Source organism: Ostrea edulis, chromosome 6, assembly GCF_947568905.1.
Source record: "Ostrea edulis chromosome 6, xbOstEdul1.1, whole genome shotgun sequence".
NCBI lineage: Eukaryota > Metazoa > Mollusca > Bivalvia > Ostreida > Ostreidae > Ostrea > Ostrea edulis.
Window position 1 is genome coordinate 26,804,727 of NC_079169.1, and position 21,799 is coordinate 26,826,525.

At 34.9% G+C, this 21,799-nt stretch overlaps 1 protein-coding gene across 4 annotated transcripts in view; it reads right to left on the minus strand.

Moving 5' to 3' along the window:
• LOC125648687 (uncharacterized) overlaps positions 1 to 21,799 on the minus strand; it is a 34,481-nt gene that overhangs the window by 10,950 nt on the left and 1,732 nt on the right. The window contains exons 1-6 of one of the 4 annotated variants that reach the window (XM_056142208.1): positions 17,721 to 18,355; positions 7,889 to 8,041; positions 5,638 to 5,816; positions 3,794 to 3,881; positions 3,410 to 3,571; positions 1,426 to 1,539 (exon numbers count right to left, since the gene is read on the minus strand). In XM_056142208.1, the coding sequence (XP_055998183.1) occupies positions 1,426 to 1,539; positions 3,410 to 3,571; positions 3,794 to 3,881; positions 5,638 to 5,816; positions 7,889 to 8,041; positions 17,721 to 17,772 (748 nt within the window). In that variant the 5' untranslated portion in view covers positions 17,773 to 18,355. Of the gene's footprint in view, positions 1 to 1,425; positions 1,540 to 3,409; positions 3,572 to 3,793; positions 3,882 to 5,637; positions 5,817 to 7,888; positions 8,042 to 17,720; positions 18,356 to 21,799 lie in introns of those variants that run through there. The other 3 variants (XM_056142210.1, XM_056142211.1, XM_056142209.1) reach the window with 3 other exon arrangements.

The window sequence follows — 21,799 nt, forward strand, 5'->3', positions numbered from 1 at the left end:
GTTATGTGGAGACAAATTCTGATACGTTTACTTGTGTTTGAGATTATGTGGAAACAAATTGTGATACGTTTACTTGTGTTTGAGGTTATGTGGAAACAAATTATGATACGTTTACTTGTGTTTGAGGTTATGTGGAGACAAATTGTGATATGTTTACTTGTGTTTGAGGTTATGTGGAGACAAATTGTGATACGTTTACTTGTATTTGAGGTTATGTGGAGACAAATTGTGAAACATTTAATTGTGTTTGTGTTTTGTGGAGACAAATTGTGATATGTTTACTTGTGTTTGTGTTATGTGGAGACAAATTGTGATATGTTTACTTGTTTTTGTGTTATGTGGAGACAAATTGTGAAACGTTTAATTGTGTTTGTGTTGTGTGAAGAGAATTTGTGATATGTTGAGTTGTGTTTGTGTTATGTGGAGATAATTTGTGATACGTTTACTTGTCTTTGTGTTGTGTGGAGACAAATTGTGATATGTTTACTTGTGTTTGTATTATGTGGAGATAATTTGTGATACGTTGACTTGTGTTTGTGTTGTGTGGAGATAATTTGTGATATGTTGACTTGTCTTTGTGTTGTGTGGAGATAATTTGTGATACGTTTACTTGTGTTTGTGATATGTGGAGATAATTTGTGATACGTTTACTCGTGTTTGTGTTGTGTGGAGATAATTTGTGATACGTTTACTTGTGTTTGTGATATGTGGAGATAATTTGTGATACGTTTACTCGTGTTTGTGTTATGTGGAGATAATTTGTGATACGTTTACTTCTGTTTGTGTTATATGGAGATAATTTGTGATATGCTGACTTCTCTATGTGTTGTGTGGAGATAATTTGTGATACGTTTACTTGTGTTTGTGTTGTGTGGAGATAATTTGTGATATGCTGACTTGTGTTTGTGTTATGTAGAGATAATTTGTTATACGTTTACTCGTGTTTGTGTTGTGTTGAGATAATTTGTGATATGTTGACTTGTCTTTGTGTTATGTGGAGATAATTTGTGATACGTTTACTCGTGTTTGTGTTGTGTGGAGATAATTTGTGATATGCTGACTTCTCTTTGTGTTGTGTGGAGACGAATTGTGATATGTTTACTTGTGTTTGTGTTGTGTTGAGATAATTTGTGATATGCTGACTTGTCTTTGTGTTATGTGGAGATAATTTGTGATACGTTTACTTGTGTTTGAGGTTATGTGGAGACACATTGTGATACGTTTACCTGTGTTTGAGGTGATGTGGAGACAAATTATGATACGTTTACTTGTGTTTGAGGTTATGTGGAGACACATTGTGATACGTTTACTTGTGTTTGAGATTATGTGGAGACACATTGTGATATGTTCACGACTACTGTTTTCTTTCCTTTGTTTCTTTTTCATAGAAACATAAAAAAAGAAATCTGAAGACTTTTGTCTTACGTTTTTCACAAACAAACGGGCGTAATGTATCTCTGTCAAAAGTCTCCCAGGTGTAAATTGACATATCCCCGGAAAATCTAAACACCTTCCCAGCGCTTGGACTTCTCTCTAGAACTAAAGAAACATAAGTAATGTGTTAGTGGGAATAGTACTTGTATTAAAACATTAATGTCTTTCTCCCCTTGGAAAGTCCTCTTAAATATTGCTAGACCTTTAGACTTAATAGCAATGAAAAACTTATTTAAGAAATGAAACTTATGATTCTCTATTTGATGCATGTATCAAACGAATAATTGGACGGAAAACTTCATCAATGCGCGTAGTAGCGCATTGATGAAAAAGTTTTCCGTCCAATTTTTTGTTTGATATATGCATCAAATAAAGAATTATTAGTTTTATTTCTTATCATTTAATTATGTTTTTAAAATAGAAAAACAAATAGTTTCTCTCATCAAAAAGCTTGAATTAACGTTTCTGAAATGGTGCGTAGGAATGCCTATATGTAACAATGAAAACAACAAAACTGGCTGTACTTTCGGGTGAGGTAGAGTTACTGTGCAGAAGTATATGGATTATATGCCAAATTTAAGGTGCAATGGTTAGAAGCTGAAATAGATATAAAGGAAGAGAACAAGTGGTGACTGGATGTATGCTGCATTGCATTCGAGACCTTGAACACTGGTTGTATCGTAGGAACGGTGGAATGTGACTCGGCTCCATTTCAATATCAAGTAAAAAGCTCAACACCTCTTCCATCTATATTGTGCTCGTTGACTGAGCCCCATATAACGCAGTTCAATTTTATTAATATTTACCAGATAAAAAGTCGCTGCTTGCTCCGTCATGTTATCGAACTCGTAAAGCAGACGATACATACCGTAATCTGTCTACTTCTACCAGTCAGTGCCCTACGTCATCAAGTTTACTGTTCTGCCACGTCATTACTAGGTCTATGTGTGTTATTTCTTTAAATTAATTTGTATTTTATTCTCATCTTTGGTTGTGTTTATTTTTTGTAGCATCAAACGAATACATTTCGTTTGCAATGCATGTGTGGAAATTCCCGTTCTATAAATAGCGCTAAAATTAGAACGGCCATTAACGGGGAAGACGCATTCCAGAGAAAAGTAGTCCCGCGTGCTTAGTGCAGATGAACTGCGGACGAATTTTATTTTGACACAGAAATCAAACCAATTTTTCATCCAATCAGCATCGTTGTTAGGTCATCACTTTCAAATTTATTATATACAAATCAATTAAATATACGAACGATATAGTCCAGGAGAAACTGGAAATTAAAACGTCGATAGTGTTTTCTCTTATAATTGTCAAAATAAGAGAAAAGCTTAGCAGCGTAAATTTATTGATTGTTCAGATTTGCAAAATAACACAAGACAACTACAACAAGAGGTACTGTGAGCAATGCTCACTAAGAATATCCCCGCTTACCCCAATCTCCCAAAGGGTGTTGGTAATAGGTAAAACTTCAGTATTATGATCCAAAAGTTATCTAGGAACACAGCATCTCCATGAGATGAAAAAAGCCGTTAAAGAATTTAAATGGAAACCATATTGCTACTTCGATGTCCAGTGCGCTTGACCTTTGACCTTTTGACCCCAAAATCGATAGGAAACATCTTCATTCCATGGGTAGTCCATATATGTGATATGGTGACGGTAGGTGGAAAGGATAATGCTTTAGAGCCCGGAAACCATTGCGTGTACAGACGGACGGACGGACAGACAGACGGACAACCCGATTCCAGTATACCCCCACAACTTGTTGCGGGGGGTATAATAAGACAAATAAACACTATCATCAACTCCGATACTTGTCGGAAGAAGTTTATTTCCATGACGAAATGTACTTTATTCTAACACTCCGTAAATACTATAATCATTAAAGACTATGTAAATTTGAGAAAATACCCCTGCCAGTAGGTCTCTATATAGATACTAATCATGTATAGGTAGTAGAACATACCCCTGTCGGTGGGTCCGTTCCTCTGTGGTCTAACGATACCTGTCCATCTCTCCTGGTCAATGGATAAACACGGCGTGTTTGGTACCTGGTCTTTTGTAAGGGGGTAAGACCCAAGATTTCTTATACATCTCTCATTTAAATTCATCCAGGTCTTCTTGAAATCTGTGTGTAAACAGAAATTAAAACTACTGAGAATAAGCTACCCATGATTAAATGATAATTAATCAAATAGTAACCCATATACTAATAGCTTTCGGTTGTATTATTTTCTATTGTAGACAAAATTCACAAACGGTAAAATATTCCTAGATTAAAATAAGACTGATCATTTTTTCTCATTTCAAGCGAGTATTGTATCACATATTTTGAAGATTTGAGAGTTACCATTTTCGTTTATCCGTATCCTGACGTCATCAATAGCGATATCTCCCTTATTTTCATTTTCATTCTTAGTGATGGCTTCAATGCAAAGCTAGGGAAATACGAAAATAACTAGATTAATTAATGCGTTTTCCAAAGTTACACTTCTTCCGATAAAATAGAAATCATAAAGAAATTCATCATAGGCATATTCAGTTAAACCATGCAAACCGATTTCATGATGTACTATATATACACTGTTGTATGAAAATCTTTAGAACATTTCCAGAATCCCTAACAAGACTGAACTCGATAGGTGTACCCCTATCACTTAGTATAAGATCATAATTACAAATGTATATTTATATTCATAACTTCAACATTATATTTAATGTATTTCGTTTGCATATTTTAACAATGTCTTCTTAGGCTTTAGTGATTAGTTCTTCCAACAGTCTCTTGGAATTACCATGGGTACGAATTGAGTTCCTTTATCAAATGACCTCTTTTTATATACTTGTGAGAAAGAATTTACTCGAAATTTAGATATATCGACGATGTTTCATCTATTAACAATAATAATTTTCATTCCTATATCGTTTTAAAATATACCAGTGAACTCGAAATAAAAGACAGCACAGAATCTTCCACATGTGCTTCGTACTTAGATATTTTATTGAGCATAGATATTCGTCATCTTCACCCTTCGTGTTAACTGCAAACTGAAAAATCAACTTTATGACAAATATGTTGACTTCAGCTTCTCCAACGTCAACTTCCCATATCTTTATAACAATATTCCATTATCATCTGCATATCGTGTTTATGTCTCTCAACTTATTTCATATGCAAGATATTGTGCTATGTATGGCCAGGTTTTAAATCGAGGCAGGCTACTGGCAATCTTGTTGATGTTACAGGGGTTTTAATAGCCTCGTTTTACGTTAATATTTCGCAAATTCTATGGTCGTTAAAAGATCTTGTTTGTCAATACAATCTGTCATTGGGTCAAATGCTGTCTGACGTGTTTCATACCGATTGTTAGAGCGTTCTTTACACGCTGATTTTGATTATTGATCACTCAGTTTATCTGATCAAGATGAGGGCTCACGCCGGATATGACCGGTCGACAGGGGACGCTTACTCCTCCTGGGCACCTGATCCCACCTCTGGTATGTTCTAGGGTCCATGCCGTGTTTGCGCAACTCTTAATTTTGTATTCCTTATAGGAGTTATGAGATTGATCACTGTTGATTATCTTCACATTTTCATAGTAATTATTCTTTTAATTTTTATAGATGATATATTGCTATCATATCTGTTGTTACTATGAGATACTGCTGTGTTTTTGCTATGCACTATCACCGGAAACTTTGCATAGGAAATCAAGTCCTAAGCATAAGATTCACATTATGGGGATGATAACCGGTATTTTCTGGGTATTTTCTGTCAGAAGTCATCAACACCAGTCATTGATACATACATGTACAAATGGAAGGAGCTGGGTCTTTTGCCTGTAGTTTAAAAAATATTTTGGGAATAGGTTTTAGAAGTGGATCAAAGTAATTATAATTGATAGTTTACCAGACTCTGTCCCTCAAGGCTATATATGAAAAGGTGAAGATAACGAACCTTGATCAATCTCATAATAACTGATATAAGGAATACAAAATTAAGAGTTGGACAAATACGGACCCCTAGGTATACCAGAGGTGGGATCTGGGAGGAGCAAACACCCCACTCCCCTTTTCTTAATGGAACAAATAATGTCATTGTGTCAATCATAATAACCAGATTTGTAACAGTTCTTAGAAAATAGAGAATGGTAGGAATAATAATCCCTAAAATTGAAAATTGATATTCCATACCTGCCATGTTCCTTCTACAATGAAAGTTTCTTCGAAAGATATCCATTGTCTAGTCCTTTGATTTCCAGATATTCTAAAAATAATCAACTCCCCTCGAGTTCTATTTCTAAGGAAAACTGTTAATGTCCCGATGTTGCTTCCATACATATGGTACTGCATGCTGAATGTCACGTTGGTATCTAAAAGTAGTTTTAAATGGGAATAATTTGAAAACTTAATGTTGAACATACACTTTCATGTTTAATCTCAACCTTAAGAATGCAATACCGACGGGTTAATTTCCGGTCAGAGTAGGTGTCAATACAAATAACATCCTTCGGGGCCATGACGAGCTTACTTTCGATCTAAGCCTCATTTTATAAAATTAGGTCTTGTTCACACAAATGCACATTAAAGTTTTACTTCGGATTAATTTATTTCGAATTTAATTACCGTGAAATAAATGTATGCCGCGTTCATACGACACAATTAATTCGTAGTAAACTAATAAAGATTAATTTTGTTTTGCTTGTTTTGTCATTGCTATCTTGGTGTGATTTTGTCATTAAACTGATGTCATCTGGCGTAACGTGATTTCCTTAATATATATGTAGATATTAAAAAATATCCTATTTTGGAGGTACAAAATAAAAAAAAAAGGAATAAATAATATTTATGATTCAAGTAACAAAATCCCAGTCGGGTCCATGTAACTTTGGATATGTAACGAGTACATTGACGACACTTTTAGAAGTTATTTTTTTAAAGTTGTATTTTTATGAGTGAACAATTCTCGAAAGCCCCCTTAAAAGAACATTCAAACAAAACATCGTTTTCGATTGTCAAATTCACATTTAAAAACATTCTGTGTCAACGCGATGTAAATTTATTGCAAATAAAGATATGAGTGACAGTTCCCAAAGGGACTTAAAACAAAGAAACATGAAAATGGAGATCGGTATGTCAATGTTATGTTGAATGGGGGTACAGATAATGTTGCATTGAATGGGGTACAGATAATATTACGTTGAATGGGGGGTACAGATAATGTTACGTTGAATGGGGGTACAGACAATGTTATGTTGAATGGGGGTACAGACAATGTTACGTTGAATGGAGGTACAGATAATGTTATGTTGAATGGGGATACAGACAATGTTATGTTGAATGGGGGTACAGACAATGTTATGTTGAATGGGGGTACAGATAATGTTATGTTGAATGGGGGTACAGATAATGTTACGTTGAATGGGGTACATACAATGTTACGTTGAATGGGGTACAGATAATGTTATGTTGAATGGGGTACAGACAATGTTATGTTGAATGGAGTACAGATAATGTTATGTTGAATGGGGTACAGATAATGCTATGTTGAATGGGGGTACAGATAATGTTACGTTGAATGGGGGTACAGACAATGTTACGTTGAATGGGGTACATACAATGTTACGTTGAATGGGGTACAGATAATGTTATGTTGAATGGGGTACAGACAATGTTATGTTGAATGGAGTACAGATAATGTTATGTTGAATGGGGTACAGATAATGCTATGTTAAATGGGGGTACAGATAATGTTACGTTGAATGGGGGTACAGACAATGTTACGTTGAATGGGGGTACAGATAATGTTACGTTGAATGGGGTACAGATAATGTTACGTTGAATGGGGGTACAGATAATGTTATGTTGAATGGGGGTACAGACAATGTTATGTTGAATGGGGTACAGATAATGTTATGTTGAATGGGGTACAGATAATGTTATGTTGAATGGGGTACAGATAATGCTATGTTGAATGGGGGTACAGATAATGTTACGTTGAATGGGGGTACAGACAATGTTACGTTGAATGGGGGTACAGATAATGTTACGTTGAATGGGATACAGACAATGTTACGTTAAATGGGATACAGACAATGTTACTTTGAATGGGGTACAGATAATGTTACGTTGAATGGGGGTACAAATAATGTTATGTTGAATGGGGTACAAACAATGTTATGTTGAATGGGGTACAGATAATGTTATGTTGAATGGGGTACAGATAATGTTATGTTGAATGGGGGTACAGATAATGTTATGTTGAATGGGGGCACAGACAATGTTATGTTGAATGGGGTACAGATAATGTTATGTTGAATGGAGTACAGACAATGTTATGTTGAATGGGGTACAGACAATGTTATGTTGAATGGGGTACAGACAATGTTAGACAAAGGGAGGAGAAGGAACACCTTTCACCGTATCAATATTCTACATAGAATACCTTGTAGGTCAAACTTCGATACCACTCGAGCTGTCATATTTCTTCTGCTGTCGGCTTCAATATAGATATAATACTTTCCTTCACTACTCCTTAATGGGCCTGTGTTCCCTGTGGTCGTCCTACCACTCTGCAACACATATGATAAATAGACACCTATAGGAAAAGTAGAATGAAGTACATTTTCTCCAGTCAATAGGGGGTGCTTACTCCTGCTAGGCACTCGGGCTGGGATTTATAAACATGGAGGCGCATTGGATTTTACTTCTCATTAAAAATACGAAGTAAAATGATACGCATTGAATTAATACACTGTTCACAAGGTGGTTATACGAAGTAAACTAATGCTTATCAAATTCGTATACAATACTAAATTCACGGGTGTGCGAAATAGAAGAAAAGACTATATCAGTGAAAAATATATAATTATTTCACATGCATGTTTACAATGTACGTACATATGTAATTGATATGTACACAAGGATTTCACTGTATTTGTAGCAATATTCCAGTATCATTAGCATTTTGTTTAAGTCTCTCAACTCATTTGATACATAAGAGCTTATTCTGTGTATCATCAGACAGACCATGGCAAAATAAAATGGTGTTACAGAGGTTTCAATAGTCTCGTTAAATGTCAACATATCTCAAATTCTATGGTCGTATAACGATCGAATTTATCAATATCACCTGTAGTATCATACCAATTGTTCGGCCGTTCCTTACATACTGATTTTGACAACTGATTACTCCGTTTACCTTATCAATATATAAGGCTTATGGCGGGTGTGACCGGTCGACTGGGGATGATTACTCACTCTATCCCACCTTTGGTATGTCCGTGAATCCGTGTGTTTATCATACTCTTCACGACGTGGGTGATTCCGTGTATAGGGCTATAATTGCCGCCTTCCAAAGTTTGTCTCTCCAAAAATTGATACATAACACATTATTTCTTTGAATTTTTTCGACTGTGAAATTTGACAGATGAGTAGGTGAAGATAACGAACGGTGATCGATATCATAACTCCCAAAAGGAATACAAAATATAGAGTTTGGCAAACACGGGCCCCTGGATAAATCAGGTGCTTAGGAGGAGTAAGCATTTCCTGTCTTACAGTCACACCCGCCATGAGCCCCAAATCCTGATCAGATGAACATAGTAATCCTTAGTCAGAATATGTGTTCCAAGAACGGCCTCACAATTGATATGAAACAAGTCAGACAACATTTGACGCAATGACAGGTTGTACGGGCAAACTAGATTTTTATAACACCTATATAATTTGACGTAAAACATGTTGAAAATGTTATCTCCATCTTTAAAGAGTTCCAGAATCATTTGGGAAATACTATGTGTTGCTAGAGTGACCTAACTTAAGCTTTCTGTATTACTAAGAACTACACTAAGCTAGAAAAACAAAAACAAACAAAAAACGGTAGTTAACTTTTTATAAATTGATACTTAAAGCTGACATGAATTAATAAATACGTTCACCTTTTTCATCTTATCCGCCATATTTCTCTCAGGTAGCCTAATTTACTCTACCCGTATATACCCCAAATGTGATTGTCACACCTGAGTGATTTTTCTAGGTGGACTCGACCAGTGCACATCTCCGATAGTAATATATAGGGAAATGCGAAACAAATAAAATCACATTTTAAAACATTATGCTTTGCTCAAAGTTACAAAATATTTATTGTATACCAATGCAACATTCCGAAAGATTAGATAATTTAGAAAAAAAATGCACAAAAAAGTTTTTCTTGCATACTTGCAAGTGCAAGCAAGTATTTGCAGTTTCTTATGAAATAAATGCGAAGAAATCATTTGCCAATTACATACTGATAGAATGGAATAAGCAAAGAGCATAAAATATATTATTTATATCAATTCTTGCAAAATACAGGTCCATGCCATATGCATAATATCTAATGCACATGGCATATTCGCCACAAAAAACACCGTATCAAATACGGACGTCTATTCAACAGGTATCGGAGATGTGCACTTACCGAAAATATTAGATTCTCTTTATTCTGATAAATCCACGAAACAAAATGATAAACTCCATTTGTATCTCGTTAGAACTTTACAACACGTTGTCATTCTATTATACAGACTGCGACACACTTCACCCGTGCCAAATAGGGTGTCTTCAATCAGGGGAGATGTCAGAGTCGAAAAATTTTCCTGCATTGAATGCTTGTCTGGTCGAAGTTTTGCAGTTGATAGAAACCGGGAATCTAATCATATACATTGAGCATCTGGTTGGATATATTGCGTGCTCAATTCAAAATTTATCGATGATCATATACAAATTTGGATATACAAATAAGGGAATAATGATCGAAATTATACATCTGTTTAAAAATGCGGGTATTACATTTGTAATCCATAATAAACAGTTGATTACACAAAGACACATATAAAAGGAAATGTATAAACGAAAATATAGTTTTATTGTTTCATTGGGAACCACATAATTATTTACGGTCTCTGTATGTCCATATTCATTGATTGAACAGGAGAGAGAGAGAGAGAGAGAGAGAGAGAGAGAGAGATTGTCCTACTTCGATGTACAATATCATTTCACAGAAGGAAAGAAAATTGATCACTGATATAATGGTAAGCTTACAAGCATTAAAAAGATTCCAGCTATTTAAAAATTTGTTATTGACAATATATTAAAAACTTACAGGAGTTGATGCTTATAATTGAATTCATTACAAATTCAAAAAATATATATATACCAGTTTAAACTACATGTAGAAAATACTGACTTTGTATGTTAGAATAACGGGAAAAAGTAAATTCTCAAAAAAGTGGGGAGAGCAGACCAGGCCAGCCTCCCTGCCCACCCCAACCCCCTGTATACGTGCCTGAAACAACATATCAATTCGTGTTGAAAGAAAGGAGCATATTTGCATTTCATTAAATTCCAAAGGAGCTCCAATTTATGTGTTCTCCTATTAATTATTTTGTATGCAAGATTCGTTCGCGAATTTAGAATCATGCTTTCAGTCAGAGCAGAAATGAATTCATTTTGAAGTACATCTAGTTTGAATGCAAATGTGGGGTTCCTTCTTTTAATTTCATCAGACTCATTAGAACCCCCTCCCCCAAACTATGCAGCTTTGTTTTTATTGATATCTAAATCGGCATATGAATCCGGATACAAATTATATGAGGTTTTTTCGTGATCATATAGATATCGATACTAGAAAATGTTTATACTCTTGCCTTTTGCATATCCTACTAATGCATTACAGTAGATTGACACTGCATCATATCAAATATAACCTCAACACGAATTTTACTGATTTATGAATACTAACATCTTATCGAATACATTTGGATATGAAATTTCGACGTACAGCGGTATGTCTATTTTCAGAATATATCCATTGCGCCAGATCTACGAAATGAAAATAATCATTATGGCATGTTACAGAAACGTTAAAACACACATGCTATAGTCCTGCAATGCATGCATGCGATTTTTCTGAATACATGTATTTATGTATTCGTGAATGAAGTTCCTACGCTTAAAACTATCTTGGCCTTTATGCATTATGTTTTGTGATTTTGGTTTACCATTCCTTACATTGTAAATGAAGGAAAACTTGGTAAAGGGTGCAATTCTACACCATACAATTACTAAGCATGTATGTGTTGAAAAGTAAAATGTACATGTAATAACCAGACATGTATCGTCATTTTTCATGGGGGGGGGGGGGGTACAACAGGATGAAAAAAATGGAAAATTGGATTCTTCAAAATTTCTTGCCATTCAAAATAATAATTAAAAAAGATGAACGAAAACAGCAATAAAATAAAACAAAAAACCCAAACAAACCAAGATGTTTTATCCGATGTTCAAAGTCCTAAAGTGGGGGTGAAGGGTTAAAAGAGTCTTTTACTTTGACTGCCTCAATAATTTCCCCCTACACTTCATTTTCTTCCATCGTTGGGGGTGGGATGGGGTGGTTAGAGTCCTCTACTATGAGTGCCTCATAATATCTTCATTTTCTTAATTGGTGGTGGTGTGTGTCTTCTACTATTATATCAGAACTTTCAAGCTGGGGTCAAGTTTGGGGGGGGGGGGTTGTCACCCAATATATTTTTTACTTGCATTACAAAATAACGGCCTCTCACTTCTGTCGGCGCGGGTTCGAAACCCGCTCGCGCCGATTGGTGAGAAAGTTTCCCAGTTTACTTTCGGAAGGTCGGTGGTCTCTTCCCAGGTACATTGTATCTGGTTTCTCTCTTCCACCAACAAAAACTGGGTGCCACCAGATAACTGAAAAATTGTTGAGTGTGGCGGAAAACATTACCAAAAAAATGGATATTGTTATCAAAAGTGGGGGACAGACACTCTTGTCCCCTCCCCTTGATTCTAAGTACTTTGTACTTGACCTTTGTATTTGGGGGAGGGCCTACATAGGCTATGCCTGTTGCCCAATCCTGTTGAGCTTCTCAATAAAATATGTTTAAATAAAAAAAACAATTCTATGTGCTTGATAACTACGCATATGATAAACTCTCAATTATTACATTTTGCATTACTACAATTTGCGTCGAGTTCAACGCAGAATGTAATAAAGCAAAATGGCATAGATATATAAGATCTATTGAGCGCCGAATTAGCATAAAATGAAGTAATTGAAAATAACATTATTTAAAGATATGTTTAATTTTTAATTATTGCGAGCTTTAAATGAATCAAATAAATCTGTATTATCAATTAATGAGAGCAATATTGAGTTACTGTTCTTTTATATTGAATTAACGATATCATTTGTCTTAATAAGAGCGCGATTATTACAAGATCATCGTTTGAATCTCTCTCTCTCTCTCTCTCTCTCTCTCTCTCTCTCTCTCTCTCTCTCTCTCTCCATACACTCATGCAGTGTTGTATATGCAAATTATCTATGCACAAAGAATTTATGTACCTAAATGATATCCTGATTTATAAATCTGCAATACTCTGACAAGTAAATCATACAGTATAAGGATTCATGCACAATAAAGGGTAACTATTCTACTCTGATACTTCCCCTGATTGAAGATAGCTGATCGGCACGGGCTAAATGTGTCGCAGTCTGTACAATGGACACTGTTGTTTACTGTTGGAATACAAATGGAGTGTATCGTTTTGTTTCATGGATTATGCTAATAAAGGGAGTTTTACTACTACTTTGAGTATTTTCGACAAGTGAACACGTACATCCTCGGTCCTTTACAGATATTACGAGTAGACCCAGGTAAATAGTCATCCGCATTCGATGCTTTTTCATGACGAGCGTACATGACCATGTCTTCTTTATACGTACAGTAGCATTTATGTATTTGAGTAAGTGTGAATGGTATAGATTTTATACCCTTTGCTTATTCCGTTTCATCAATAGATCTAGATAATAGATGAAATATTTCTCCGCGTTTTTGTATAGTTTTGACATATTTATTGCAAATGTACGCACATTCACGTAAAGAAAAGGCATTCTATATTTATTTATCCAAAGCTTTTAGAATGATTTACTACTGTACGATATGTTTATTGTAATTTTGAGCACTGCATGGTGTTTCAAAACGTGATTTCATTTCTTCTTGATGTCCTATAAATTAGTATCGGAGATGTACGTGTTACCTGTCGAAACAACCCGCACAGGTAAATCGAAGACACTGATGTGAAATGAAGCGTAGCAAAACTCGTCCCCTTATATACCATGCGAACCCTGATACATATAATAATAGAATATCCAACTAATATGGCGGATTAGCAAAGAAATATGGCGGACATATAGAATTATACTATATTTATTAATTCATGTCAGCTTTAAATTCGCCGAAACAAACCTATTCTCGGACACGGTTAAGCTCAGAAAGGATTTTCCTTCTCATCCGTCGCTTCAAAGGTCTAAACTCCGTCGCAACAATCCAACAACGGACATATCTTACCGATATTTTGAACAATCCCACCAACAAGGTCTGAATACTATGTCGAGACGTCACGAAATTGAAGTTTAAACGAAAGTCTTTTTTTTATCAACAGAGCTCAATTACTTTTATGTTAGTCCTACATAGCCCCCAAAATTATATTATTCCATAAAATAATTACTATTTATTTTTCACACGCAGTATATTTCATATCTATAAAAAAAAATTCTGTCCGTAGATCTCAAACCGGAAGTTGTTGTAGTACATGGATCGTCTGAAAATGTTAAACGGTAGGAATCGATGAATAAACAAGTAGTTTACAGACATGGGGCTTCGTGTAAGGTGTTGAAAACGATATACCAGCAAGGACAATGTCTATTAAAGCGACTTATATCACAAAAGTGAGAACGAATATCGAACTAATCGTAAAATGAGACTTGGAGCGAGAGGTGTCCGAAATCTAGTTACAGTTAGGCATCTTGTGGTATTATTTAGGAGGGGGGACTCGTGTATGAAACAAGTGACTGTGCTATGAATGTAATTCACGTATTACCTCATAGATTGTCGCTATGAATGTTATTTACGTATTAACTGACAAAATGTCGCTATGAATGTAATTCACGTATTAGCTTACAGATTGTCGCTATGAATGTAATTCACATATTAGATTACAGATTTTCACTATGAATGGTATTCACGTATTAGCTGACAAAATGTCGCTATGAATGCAATTTACGTATTACCTAACAGATTGTCGCTATGAATGTAACTCACGTATTAGCTTACAGATTGTCGCTATGAATGTAATTCACGTATTAGCTTACAGATTGTCGCTATGAATGTAATTCACGTATTAGCTGATAGATTGTTGCAATGAATGTAATTCACGTATTAGCTGATATATTGTTGCTATGAATATTATTCACGTATAATCTGACAAAATGTCGCTCTCAATACAATTTACGTATTAGTTGACAGTTTGTCACTATGAATGTAATTCACGTATTAGGTTACAGAATGTCGCTATGAATGTAATTCATGTATTATCTTACAGAATGTCGCCATGAATGTTATCCACGAATTAGCTTACAGATTGTCGCTATGAATGTAATTCACGTATTACCTTACAGAATGTCGCTATGAATGTTATCCACGTATTAGCTTACAGATTGTCACTATGAATGTAATTCACGTATTAGCTTACAGATTGTCGCTATGAATGTAATTCACATATTAGCTTACAGATTGTCGGTATGAATGTAATTCACATATTAGCTTACAGAATGTTGCTATGAATGTAATTCACGTATTAGCTTACAAAATGTCGCTATGAATGTAATTCACATATTAGCTTACAGATTGTCGCTATGAATGTAATTCACGTATTAGCTTACAGAATGTTGCTATGAATGTAATTCACGTATTAGCTTACAAAATGTCGCTATGAATGTAATTCACGTATTAGCTTACAGATTGTCGCTATGAATGTAATTCACGTATTAGCTGATAGATTGTTGCAATGAATGTAATTCACGTATTAGCTGATATATTGTTGCTATGAATATTATTCACGTATAATCTGACAAAATGTCGCTCTCAATACAATTTACGTATTAGTTGACAGTTTGTCACTATGAATGTAATTCACGTATTAGGTTACAGAATGTCGCTATGAATGTAATTCATGTATTATCTTACAGAATGTCGCCATGAATGTTATCCACGAATTAGCTTACAGATTGTCGCTATGAATGTAATTCACGTATTACCTTACAGAATGTCGCTATGAATGTTATCCACGTATTAGCTTACAGATTGTCACTATGAATGTAATTCACGTATTAGCTTACAGATTGTCGCTATGAATGTAATTCACATATTAGCTTACAGATTGTCGGTATGAATGTAATTCACATATTAGCTTACAGAATGTTGCTATGAATGTAATTCACGTATTAGCTTACAAAATGTCGCTATGAATGTAATTCACATATTAGCTTACAGATTGTCGCTATGAATGTAATTCACGTATTAGCTTACAGAATGTTGCTATGAATGTAATTCACGTATTAGCTTACAAAATGTCGCTATGAATGTAATTCACATATTAGCTTACAGATTGTCGCTATGAATGTAATTCACGTATTAGCTTACAGATTGTCGCTATGAATGTAATTCACGTATTAGCTGATAGATTGTTGCAATGAATGTAATTCATGTATTAGCTGATATATTGTTGCTATGAATATTATTCACGTATAATCTGACAAAATGTCGCTCTCAATACAATTTACGTATTAGTTGACAGTTTGTCACTATGAATGTAATTCACGTATTAGGTTACAGAATGTCGCTATGAATGTAATTCATGTATTATCTTACAGAATGTCGCTATGAATGTTATCCACATATTAGCTTACAGATTGTCGCTATGAATGTAATTCACGTATTAGCTTACAGATTGTCGCTATGAATGTAATTCACGTATTAGCTTACAGATTGTCGCTATGAATGTAATTCACGTATTAGCTTACAGATTGTCACTATGAATGTAATTCACGTATTACCTTACAGAATGTCGCTATGAATGTAATTCACGTATTAGCTTACAAAATGTCGCTATGAATGTAATTCACGTATTAGCTTACAGATTGTCGCTATGAATGTAATTCACGTATTAGCTTACAGATTGTCACTATGAATGTAATTCACGTATTAGCTTACAGATTGTCACGGAATGTAATTCACGTATTAGCTTACAGATTGTCACTATGAATGTAATTCACGTGTTAGCTTACAGATTGTCGATATGAATGTAATTCACGTATTAGCTTACAGATTGTCGCTATGAATGTAATTCACGTATTAGCTTACAGATTGTCGCTATGAATGTAATTCACGTATTAGCTTACAGATTGTCGATATGAATGTAATTCACGTATTACCTTACAGAATGTCGCTATGAATGTAATTCACGTATTAGCTTACAAAATGTCGCTATGAATGTAATTCACGTATTAGCTTACAGATTGTCACTATGAATGTAATTCACGTATTAGCTTACAGATTGTCACGGAATGTAATTCACGTATTAGCTTACAGATTGTCACTATGAATGTAATTCACGTTTTAGCTTACAGATTGTCGCTATGAATGTAATTCACGTATTAGCTTACAGATTGTCATTATGAATGTAATTCACGTATTAGCTTACAGATTGTCGCTATGAATGTAATTCACGTATTAGCTTACAGATTGTCATTATGAATGTAATTCACGTATTAGCTTACAGATTGTCATTATGAATGTAATTCACGTGTTAGCTTACAGAATGTCGCTATGAATGTTATCCACTGGTTTGTAACTTACTTACACTTATGTTCACGATCTTGTGACATAAACGCACATAGGGTCATAGGATATCCAGATTGTTACAGAATTTTGTTAAACTATTTGTATATATTTTGATATTGCTAGAAATCTATATCTATCATAAAATTTTCTCATAAAACCATCTTTATTTTTGTATTATAAATTAAAGACCAAAACATTATCCAAAAATTGAAATCCTTCAAAAAACGTAGTTTTATTTGTACATTTCATGCATGAATGCATGACCACTTGTTGTTTGATTAAATAATAGAAAACTCCACGTAAACCGGAAAAATCCTACTTCATTTGATGTGTCCAACATCGTGGGTATACTGTGATCTCAATGGATTTGTCATATTGTAATGTTTAAATTAACTGAGTGGGTGTCGATTCACAAATTACAAAATGACATATTTATACCGTATTTTTATATTCACAATGGACAAATAAATATCACGTCATGCTCTGTAATGTACAACTGTAAATATCCTGTATGTGGCACCTAAACAGGTCACTTACCTGTACATCTCAGGTAGACACAAAGAGTTATCACAAATGTCAGGTAAAACATGGTGTAACTTATTCGGAAGCTCTTCACCACAAATTGTTCCGTCAAGATTGAACCGTTAAGTACATTAGAATTTTAAAAGTTGCACAATATTCAAATTTCCTAATACTTCATAGATCTTATAGATAAGTTAATCTTCATTCCCAGATATCTCAACAGATAGAAGTCTATTTTTGCATTTATATTTACAAATGCTCAATAGTCAGTCAACCACCCTCATCATTTTCTTTTAACTTCTCAAGTTCTTCAAATTGAATGGCATGTCACAGTATCTCCTTTTTGCGCATCTGTTTCAATCAGTTTTGGAATACAATGTTGTGTCAATAAAATCCACATAATCTGAATCGTGCTTGTGTTTAACAATGCGCAATGTGTCCTAGAGGTTTTAGTGTCATTTCCTCCGTGAGTTGAGTTTGTTCATCCTCATAATATATCCACTCACAAGTTTAACAATGCATAAATTGATGAAAGATAAAGATAACGAACAGCGATTATCTCATAACTTCCATAATGTAAAACTTATACGGTAACAATTTTGATGCACCAGATGCGCATTTCGACAAATAATGTCTCTTCAGTGATGCTCAACCGAAATGTTTGAAATCCGAAATAACTATGAAGTTTTAGATCTAAATATAGCCAAAAACAGCGTGCCAAACAAGTGGAGCCAAATTCGTCCAAGGATAAGAGCTATGCATGAGGGAGATAATCCTTAATTTTGAAATGAATTTCTAAATTTTATAACAGCAATTAAATATACATCCGTATTTTCAAGCTAGTAACGAAGTACTTAGCTACTGGGCTGTAGAGACCCTCGGGGACTAACAGTCCACCAGCAGAGGTCTCGACCCAGGGGTCATAATGTAAAACATATACGGTAACAATTTTGATGCACCAGATGCGCATTTCGACAAATAATGTCTCTTCAGTGATGCTCAACCAAAAATAGAGTTGGGCAAACACGGACCCCTGGATATACCAGAGGTGAGATCAGGTGCCTAGGAGTAGTAAACATTCCCTGTCGACCGTTTACACCCACCGTGTGCCCTATCTTTTGATCAGGTAAACGGAGTTATCCGTAGTCAAAATCAGTGTGCCAAGAACGGCCTAACAATCAGTATGAAACACGTCAGACAGCATTTGACACAATGATAGGTTGTACTGGCAAACTAGACCGTTATAACGACCATAGAATTTGCGAAATGCTTACTTTGAACGAGACATGTTGGTACCCCTGCAACTTGTTTGTCAGTAGCCTGCTTCGATTTAAAACTGACAATAAACAGAACAAGCTCTTGTGTATGGAATCAGTTGAGAGGTATAAACATCATATGCAGATGATAATGGAATATTGCTACATAAATATGGAAAGTTGACGATGGAGAGACACAATACGTAAATACCCAATTCAAGTCTATTCAAATTATATAGACATAAAAAAAAAACATTCTTGATGTCTCACAGATCGTGATTTTTAAGTTCTTTATAGTCTATTATTCTAATGCAGTAATGCACCTCGGCGTTTAAAGCGAAGTGATGAAGTTGGTCAAATGTCCTTAAGAAAGAGCCCTTTTTATCTCAGAGATCTAAGTATCTTCAGTTGATGGCTTTTTAAATTCAATATGCATAAGTTATTCATGATCCATTTTTCTTAACATTTCCTGTCTAGGTTTTCCATATCAACCTCAATTGGAATTATGATTCAGTTGACCACTTTCTGAATGAGAGGACATTCGCTTCAGCTATATAAAGATATACAAATAGCCAAGAACACTCTTATGCCCAAAGGTGTCGAATCCAAGCCACAGCAAAATGCCATGGAAAGTGCTGAAATGATCAACATCATGTATAAAATGAAGTGAATCTTCATTGTTTTGATACATGTCCTCTCATTTGATAGAACTTATCTGGAATGACATGGTTGGTGTAGATGAAGAAATATTGAATATATCAAACACAGAGAAAGGCATTTTAGGGCAGCAATCTTACTATGAAAAGTAAAGATAACCAAGTGTGACCAATCTCATAAATTCTATAAGGAATACAGATTAAAGATAAAGAGTTGGTCAAACACGAACCCTGGTCATACCAGAGGTGGGATAAGGTGTATAGGAGGAGTAAGCATCAACTGTCGATTGGTAAAAACCCTCCGTAAGCACTATATATTGATCAGGTAAACGGAGTATTGTGTAAGTATGAGTTCTTCCACGTCCATCATTTCGCGTGGGTGGGGGGGGGGGGAATTACGCGGCAACTGAATATAATGTATATTGTATCAATTATTTAAAACTATACACGTGGGCGAAATTGACATCCTTATTATGTGATCTCACAATTAGTATCCATTTTCCCCACTCATAAATAACCTCTTTTACAATAATTCGTAGTCAAAATCAGTGTGCCAAGAACAGCCTAAAATCAGTAGGAAACATGTCAGACAGCATTTGACCCAATGACAGGTTATATTGGCAAATTAGATCATTATAACGACCATAGAATTTGCAAAATGCTTACTTTAAACGGGAGTGTTGAAACATCAAGTTGTTCGTCAGTAGTCTGTCTCAATTTAAAAACTAATCATACGCAGAACAAGCTCTTGCGTATCGAATTAGTTGAAAGATAAAAACACCATATACAGGTGATAATGGATTATTGCTAAATGAATATGGGAAGTTGACGATGGAGAAGCTGAAATCATCGCATGTGTTATAAAAGTTGACTTGTTAGTTGGCCATCAACATCCATCCTCAGTAAGATATTTAAGTACGAAGCATATGTGGATAACTCTGTGGTGTCTTTTATCTTGAGTTCACAGGAATATATCGAATCGACATATAAATGAAAATGATTATTGTTAATATATAAAGCGTCGTCGATATATCTAAATGTCGAGTTGAAGGCCACAACAAGAATCTTTTTCTTCTCATGTAGAAGCTTTTGAATAAACTCTGCTTCATAAGATTATAAAACAGGTAAGTTAACAAGGAGCACAATTCGTGCCCATTGGAATTCCAACAGACTGTTAGAAGATCTGATCACCGAAGACTACGAATATATTGTCAATGAGGTACTCCAGCATACTTTTTATTTCAACTCCAGAGTACTTGTGCGTGGAATTAAAGTGGTGTTAATCAAAGTAATGTTTTGGATGACTGAGGTGAATGGTATAAATATTATTGTTACAGTTTTTAGCAAATCACGAAATAGACAAAAAGTAATACGACTAAATAGATGAACGAGTTCATGAGTTTTTTAAATGAAGATATAAAATATATTTGCTCTTACTATTTTTAGTAATTTAAATTTGTTGGTTAATTTTGTTTAGTTTTAACTGTCATTTGAATTGCAAATGGGATGTATTGTTGTTGTTGTTTAAAATTGTTTTGTTTAAAAGAGGAAATAAATTCAATGCTAAATGTGATGTCACAATGCACGGTTTACGTCGACTGGCGTCATATTCCCCGCATTAAATGAATAGGCGGCTCGAGTAAACTTTATCCTCATATATTTCCCCCTTTAGTATTTAGATCTTACTTGGTGTTTAATGCAAGGGGGATTTCATTAATTATATATGCAAGAGCTTGTTCTGGGTATAGTCAGTTTTTAAATCGAGGTAAGCTACTGACAAACAAGTTGATGGTACAGGGATTTCAACAGTCTCGATTGAAGTCAGCATTTCGCAAATTCTATGGTCGTTATAACGATCTAGTTCGTCAATTCAACCTCGCATTGGGTCAAATGCTGTCTGACGTGTTTCATACCGATTGTTAAGCCGTTCTTGGCACACTGATTTGACTGCGGATAACTCCGTTTACCTCATCAGGATATGGGGCTCACGGCGGGTGTGACCGGTCAACAGGGGATGTTTACTCCTCCTAGGCACCTGATCCCACCTCTGGTGTGTCCAGGGGTCCGTGTTTGCCCAACTATCTATTTTGTATTGCTTGTAGGAGTTATGAGATTGATCACTTTTCGTTATCTTCACCTTGCATATATCTTAAGTGAATTCTAATTTACCTTACTTAACCAA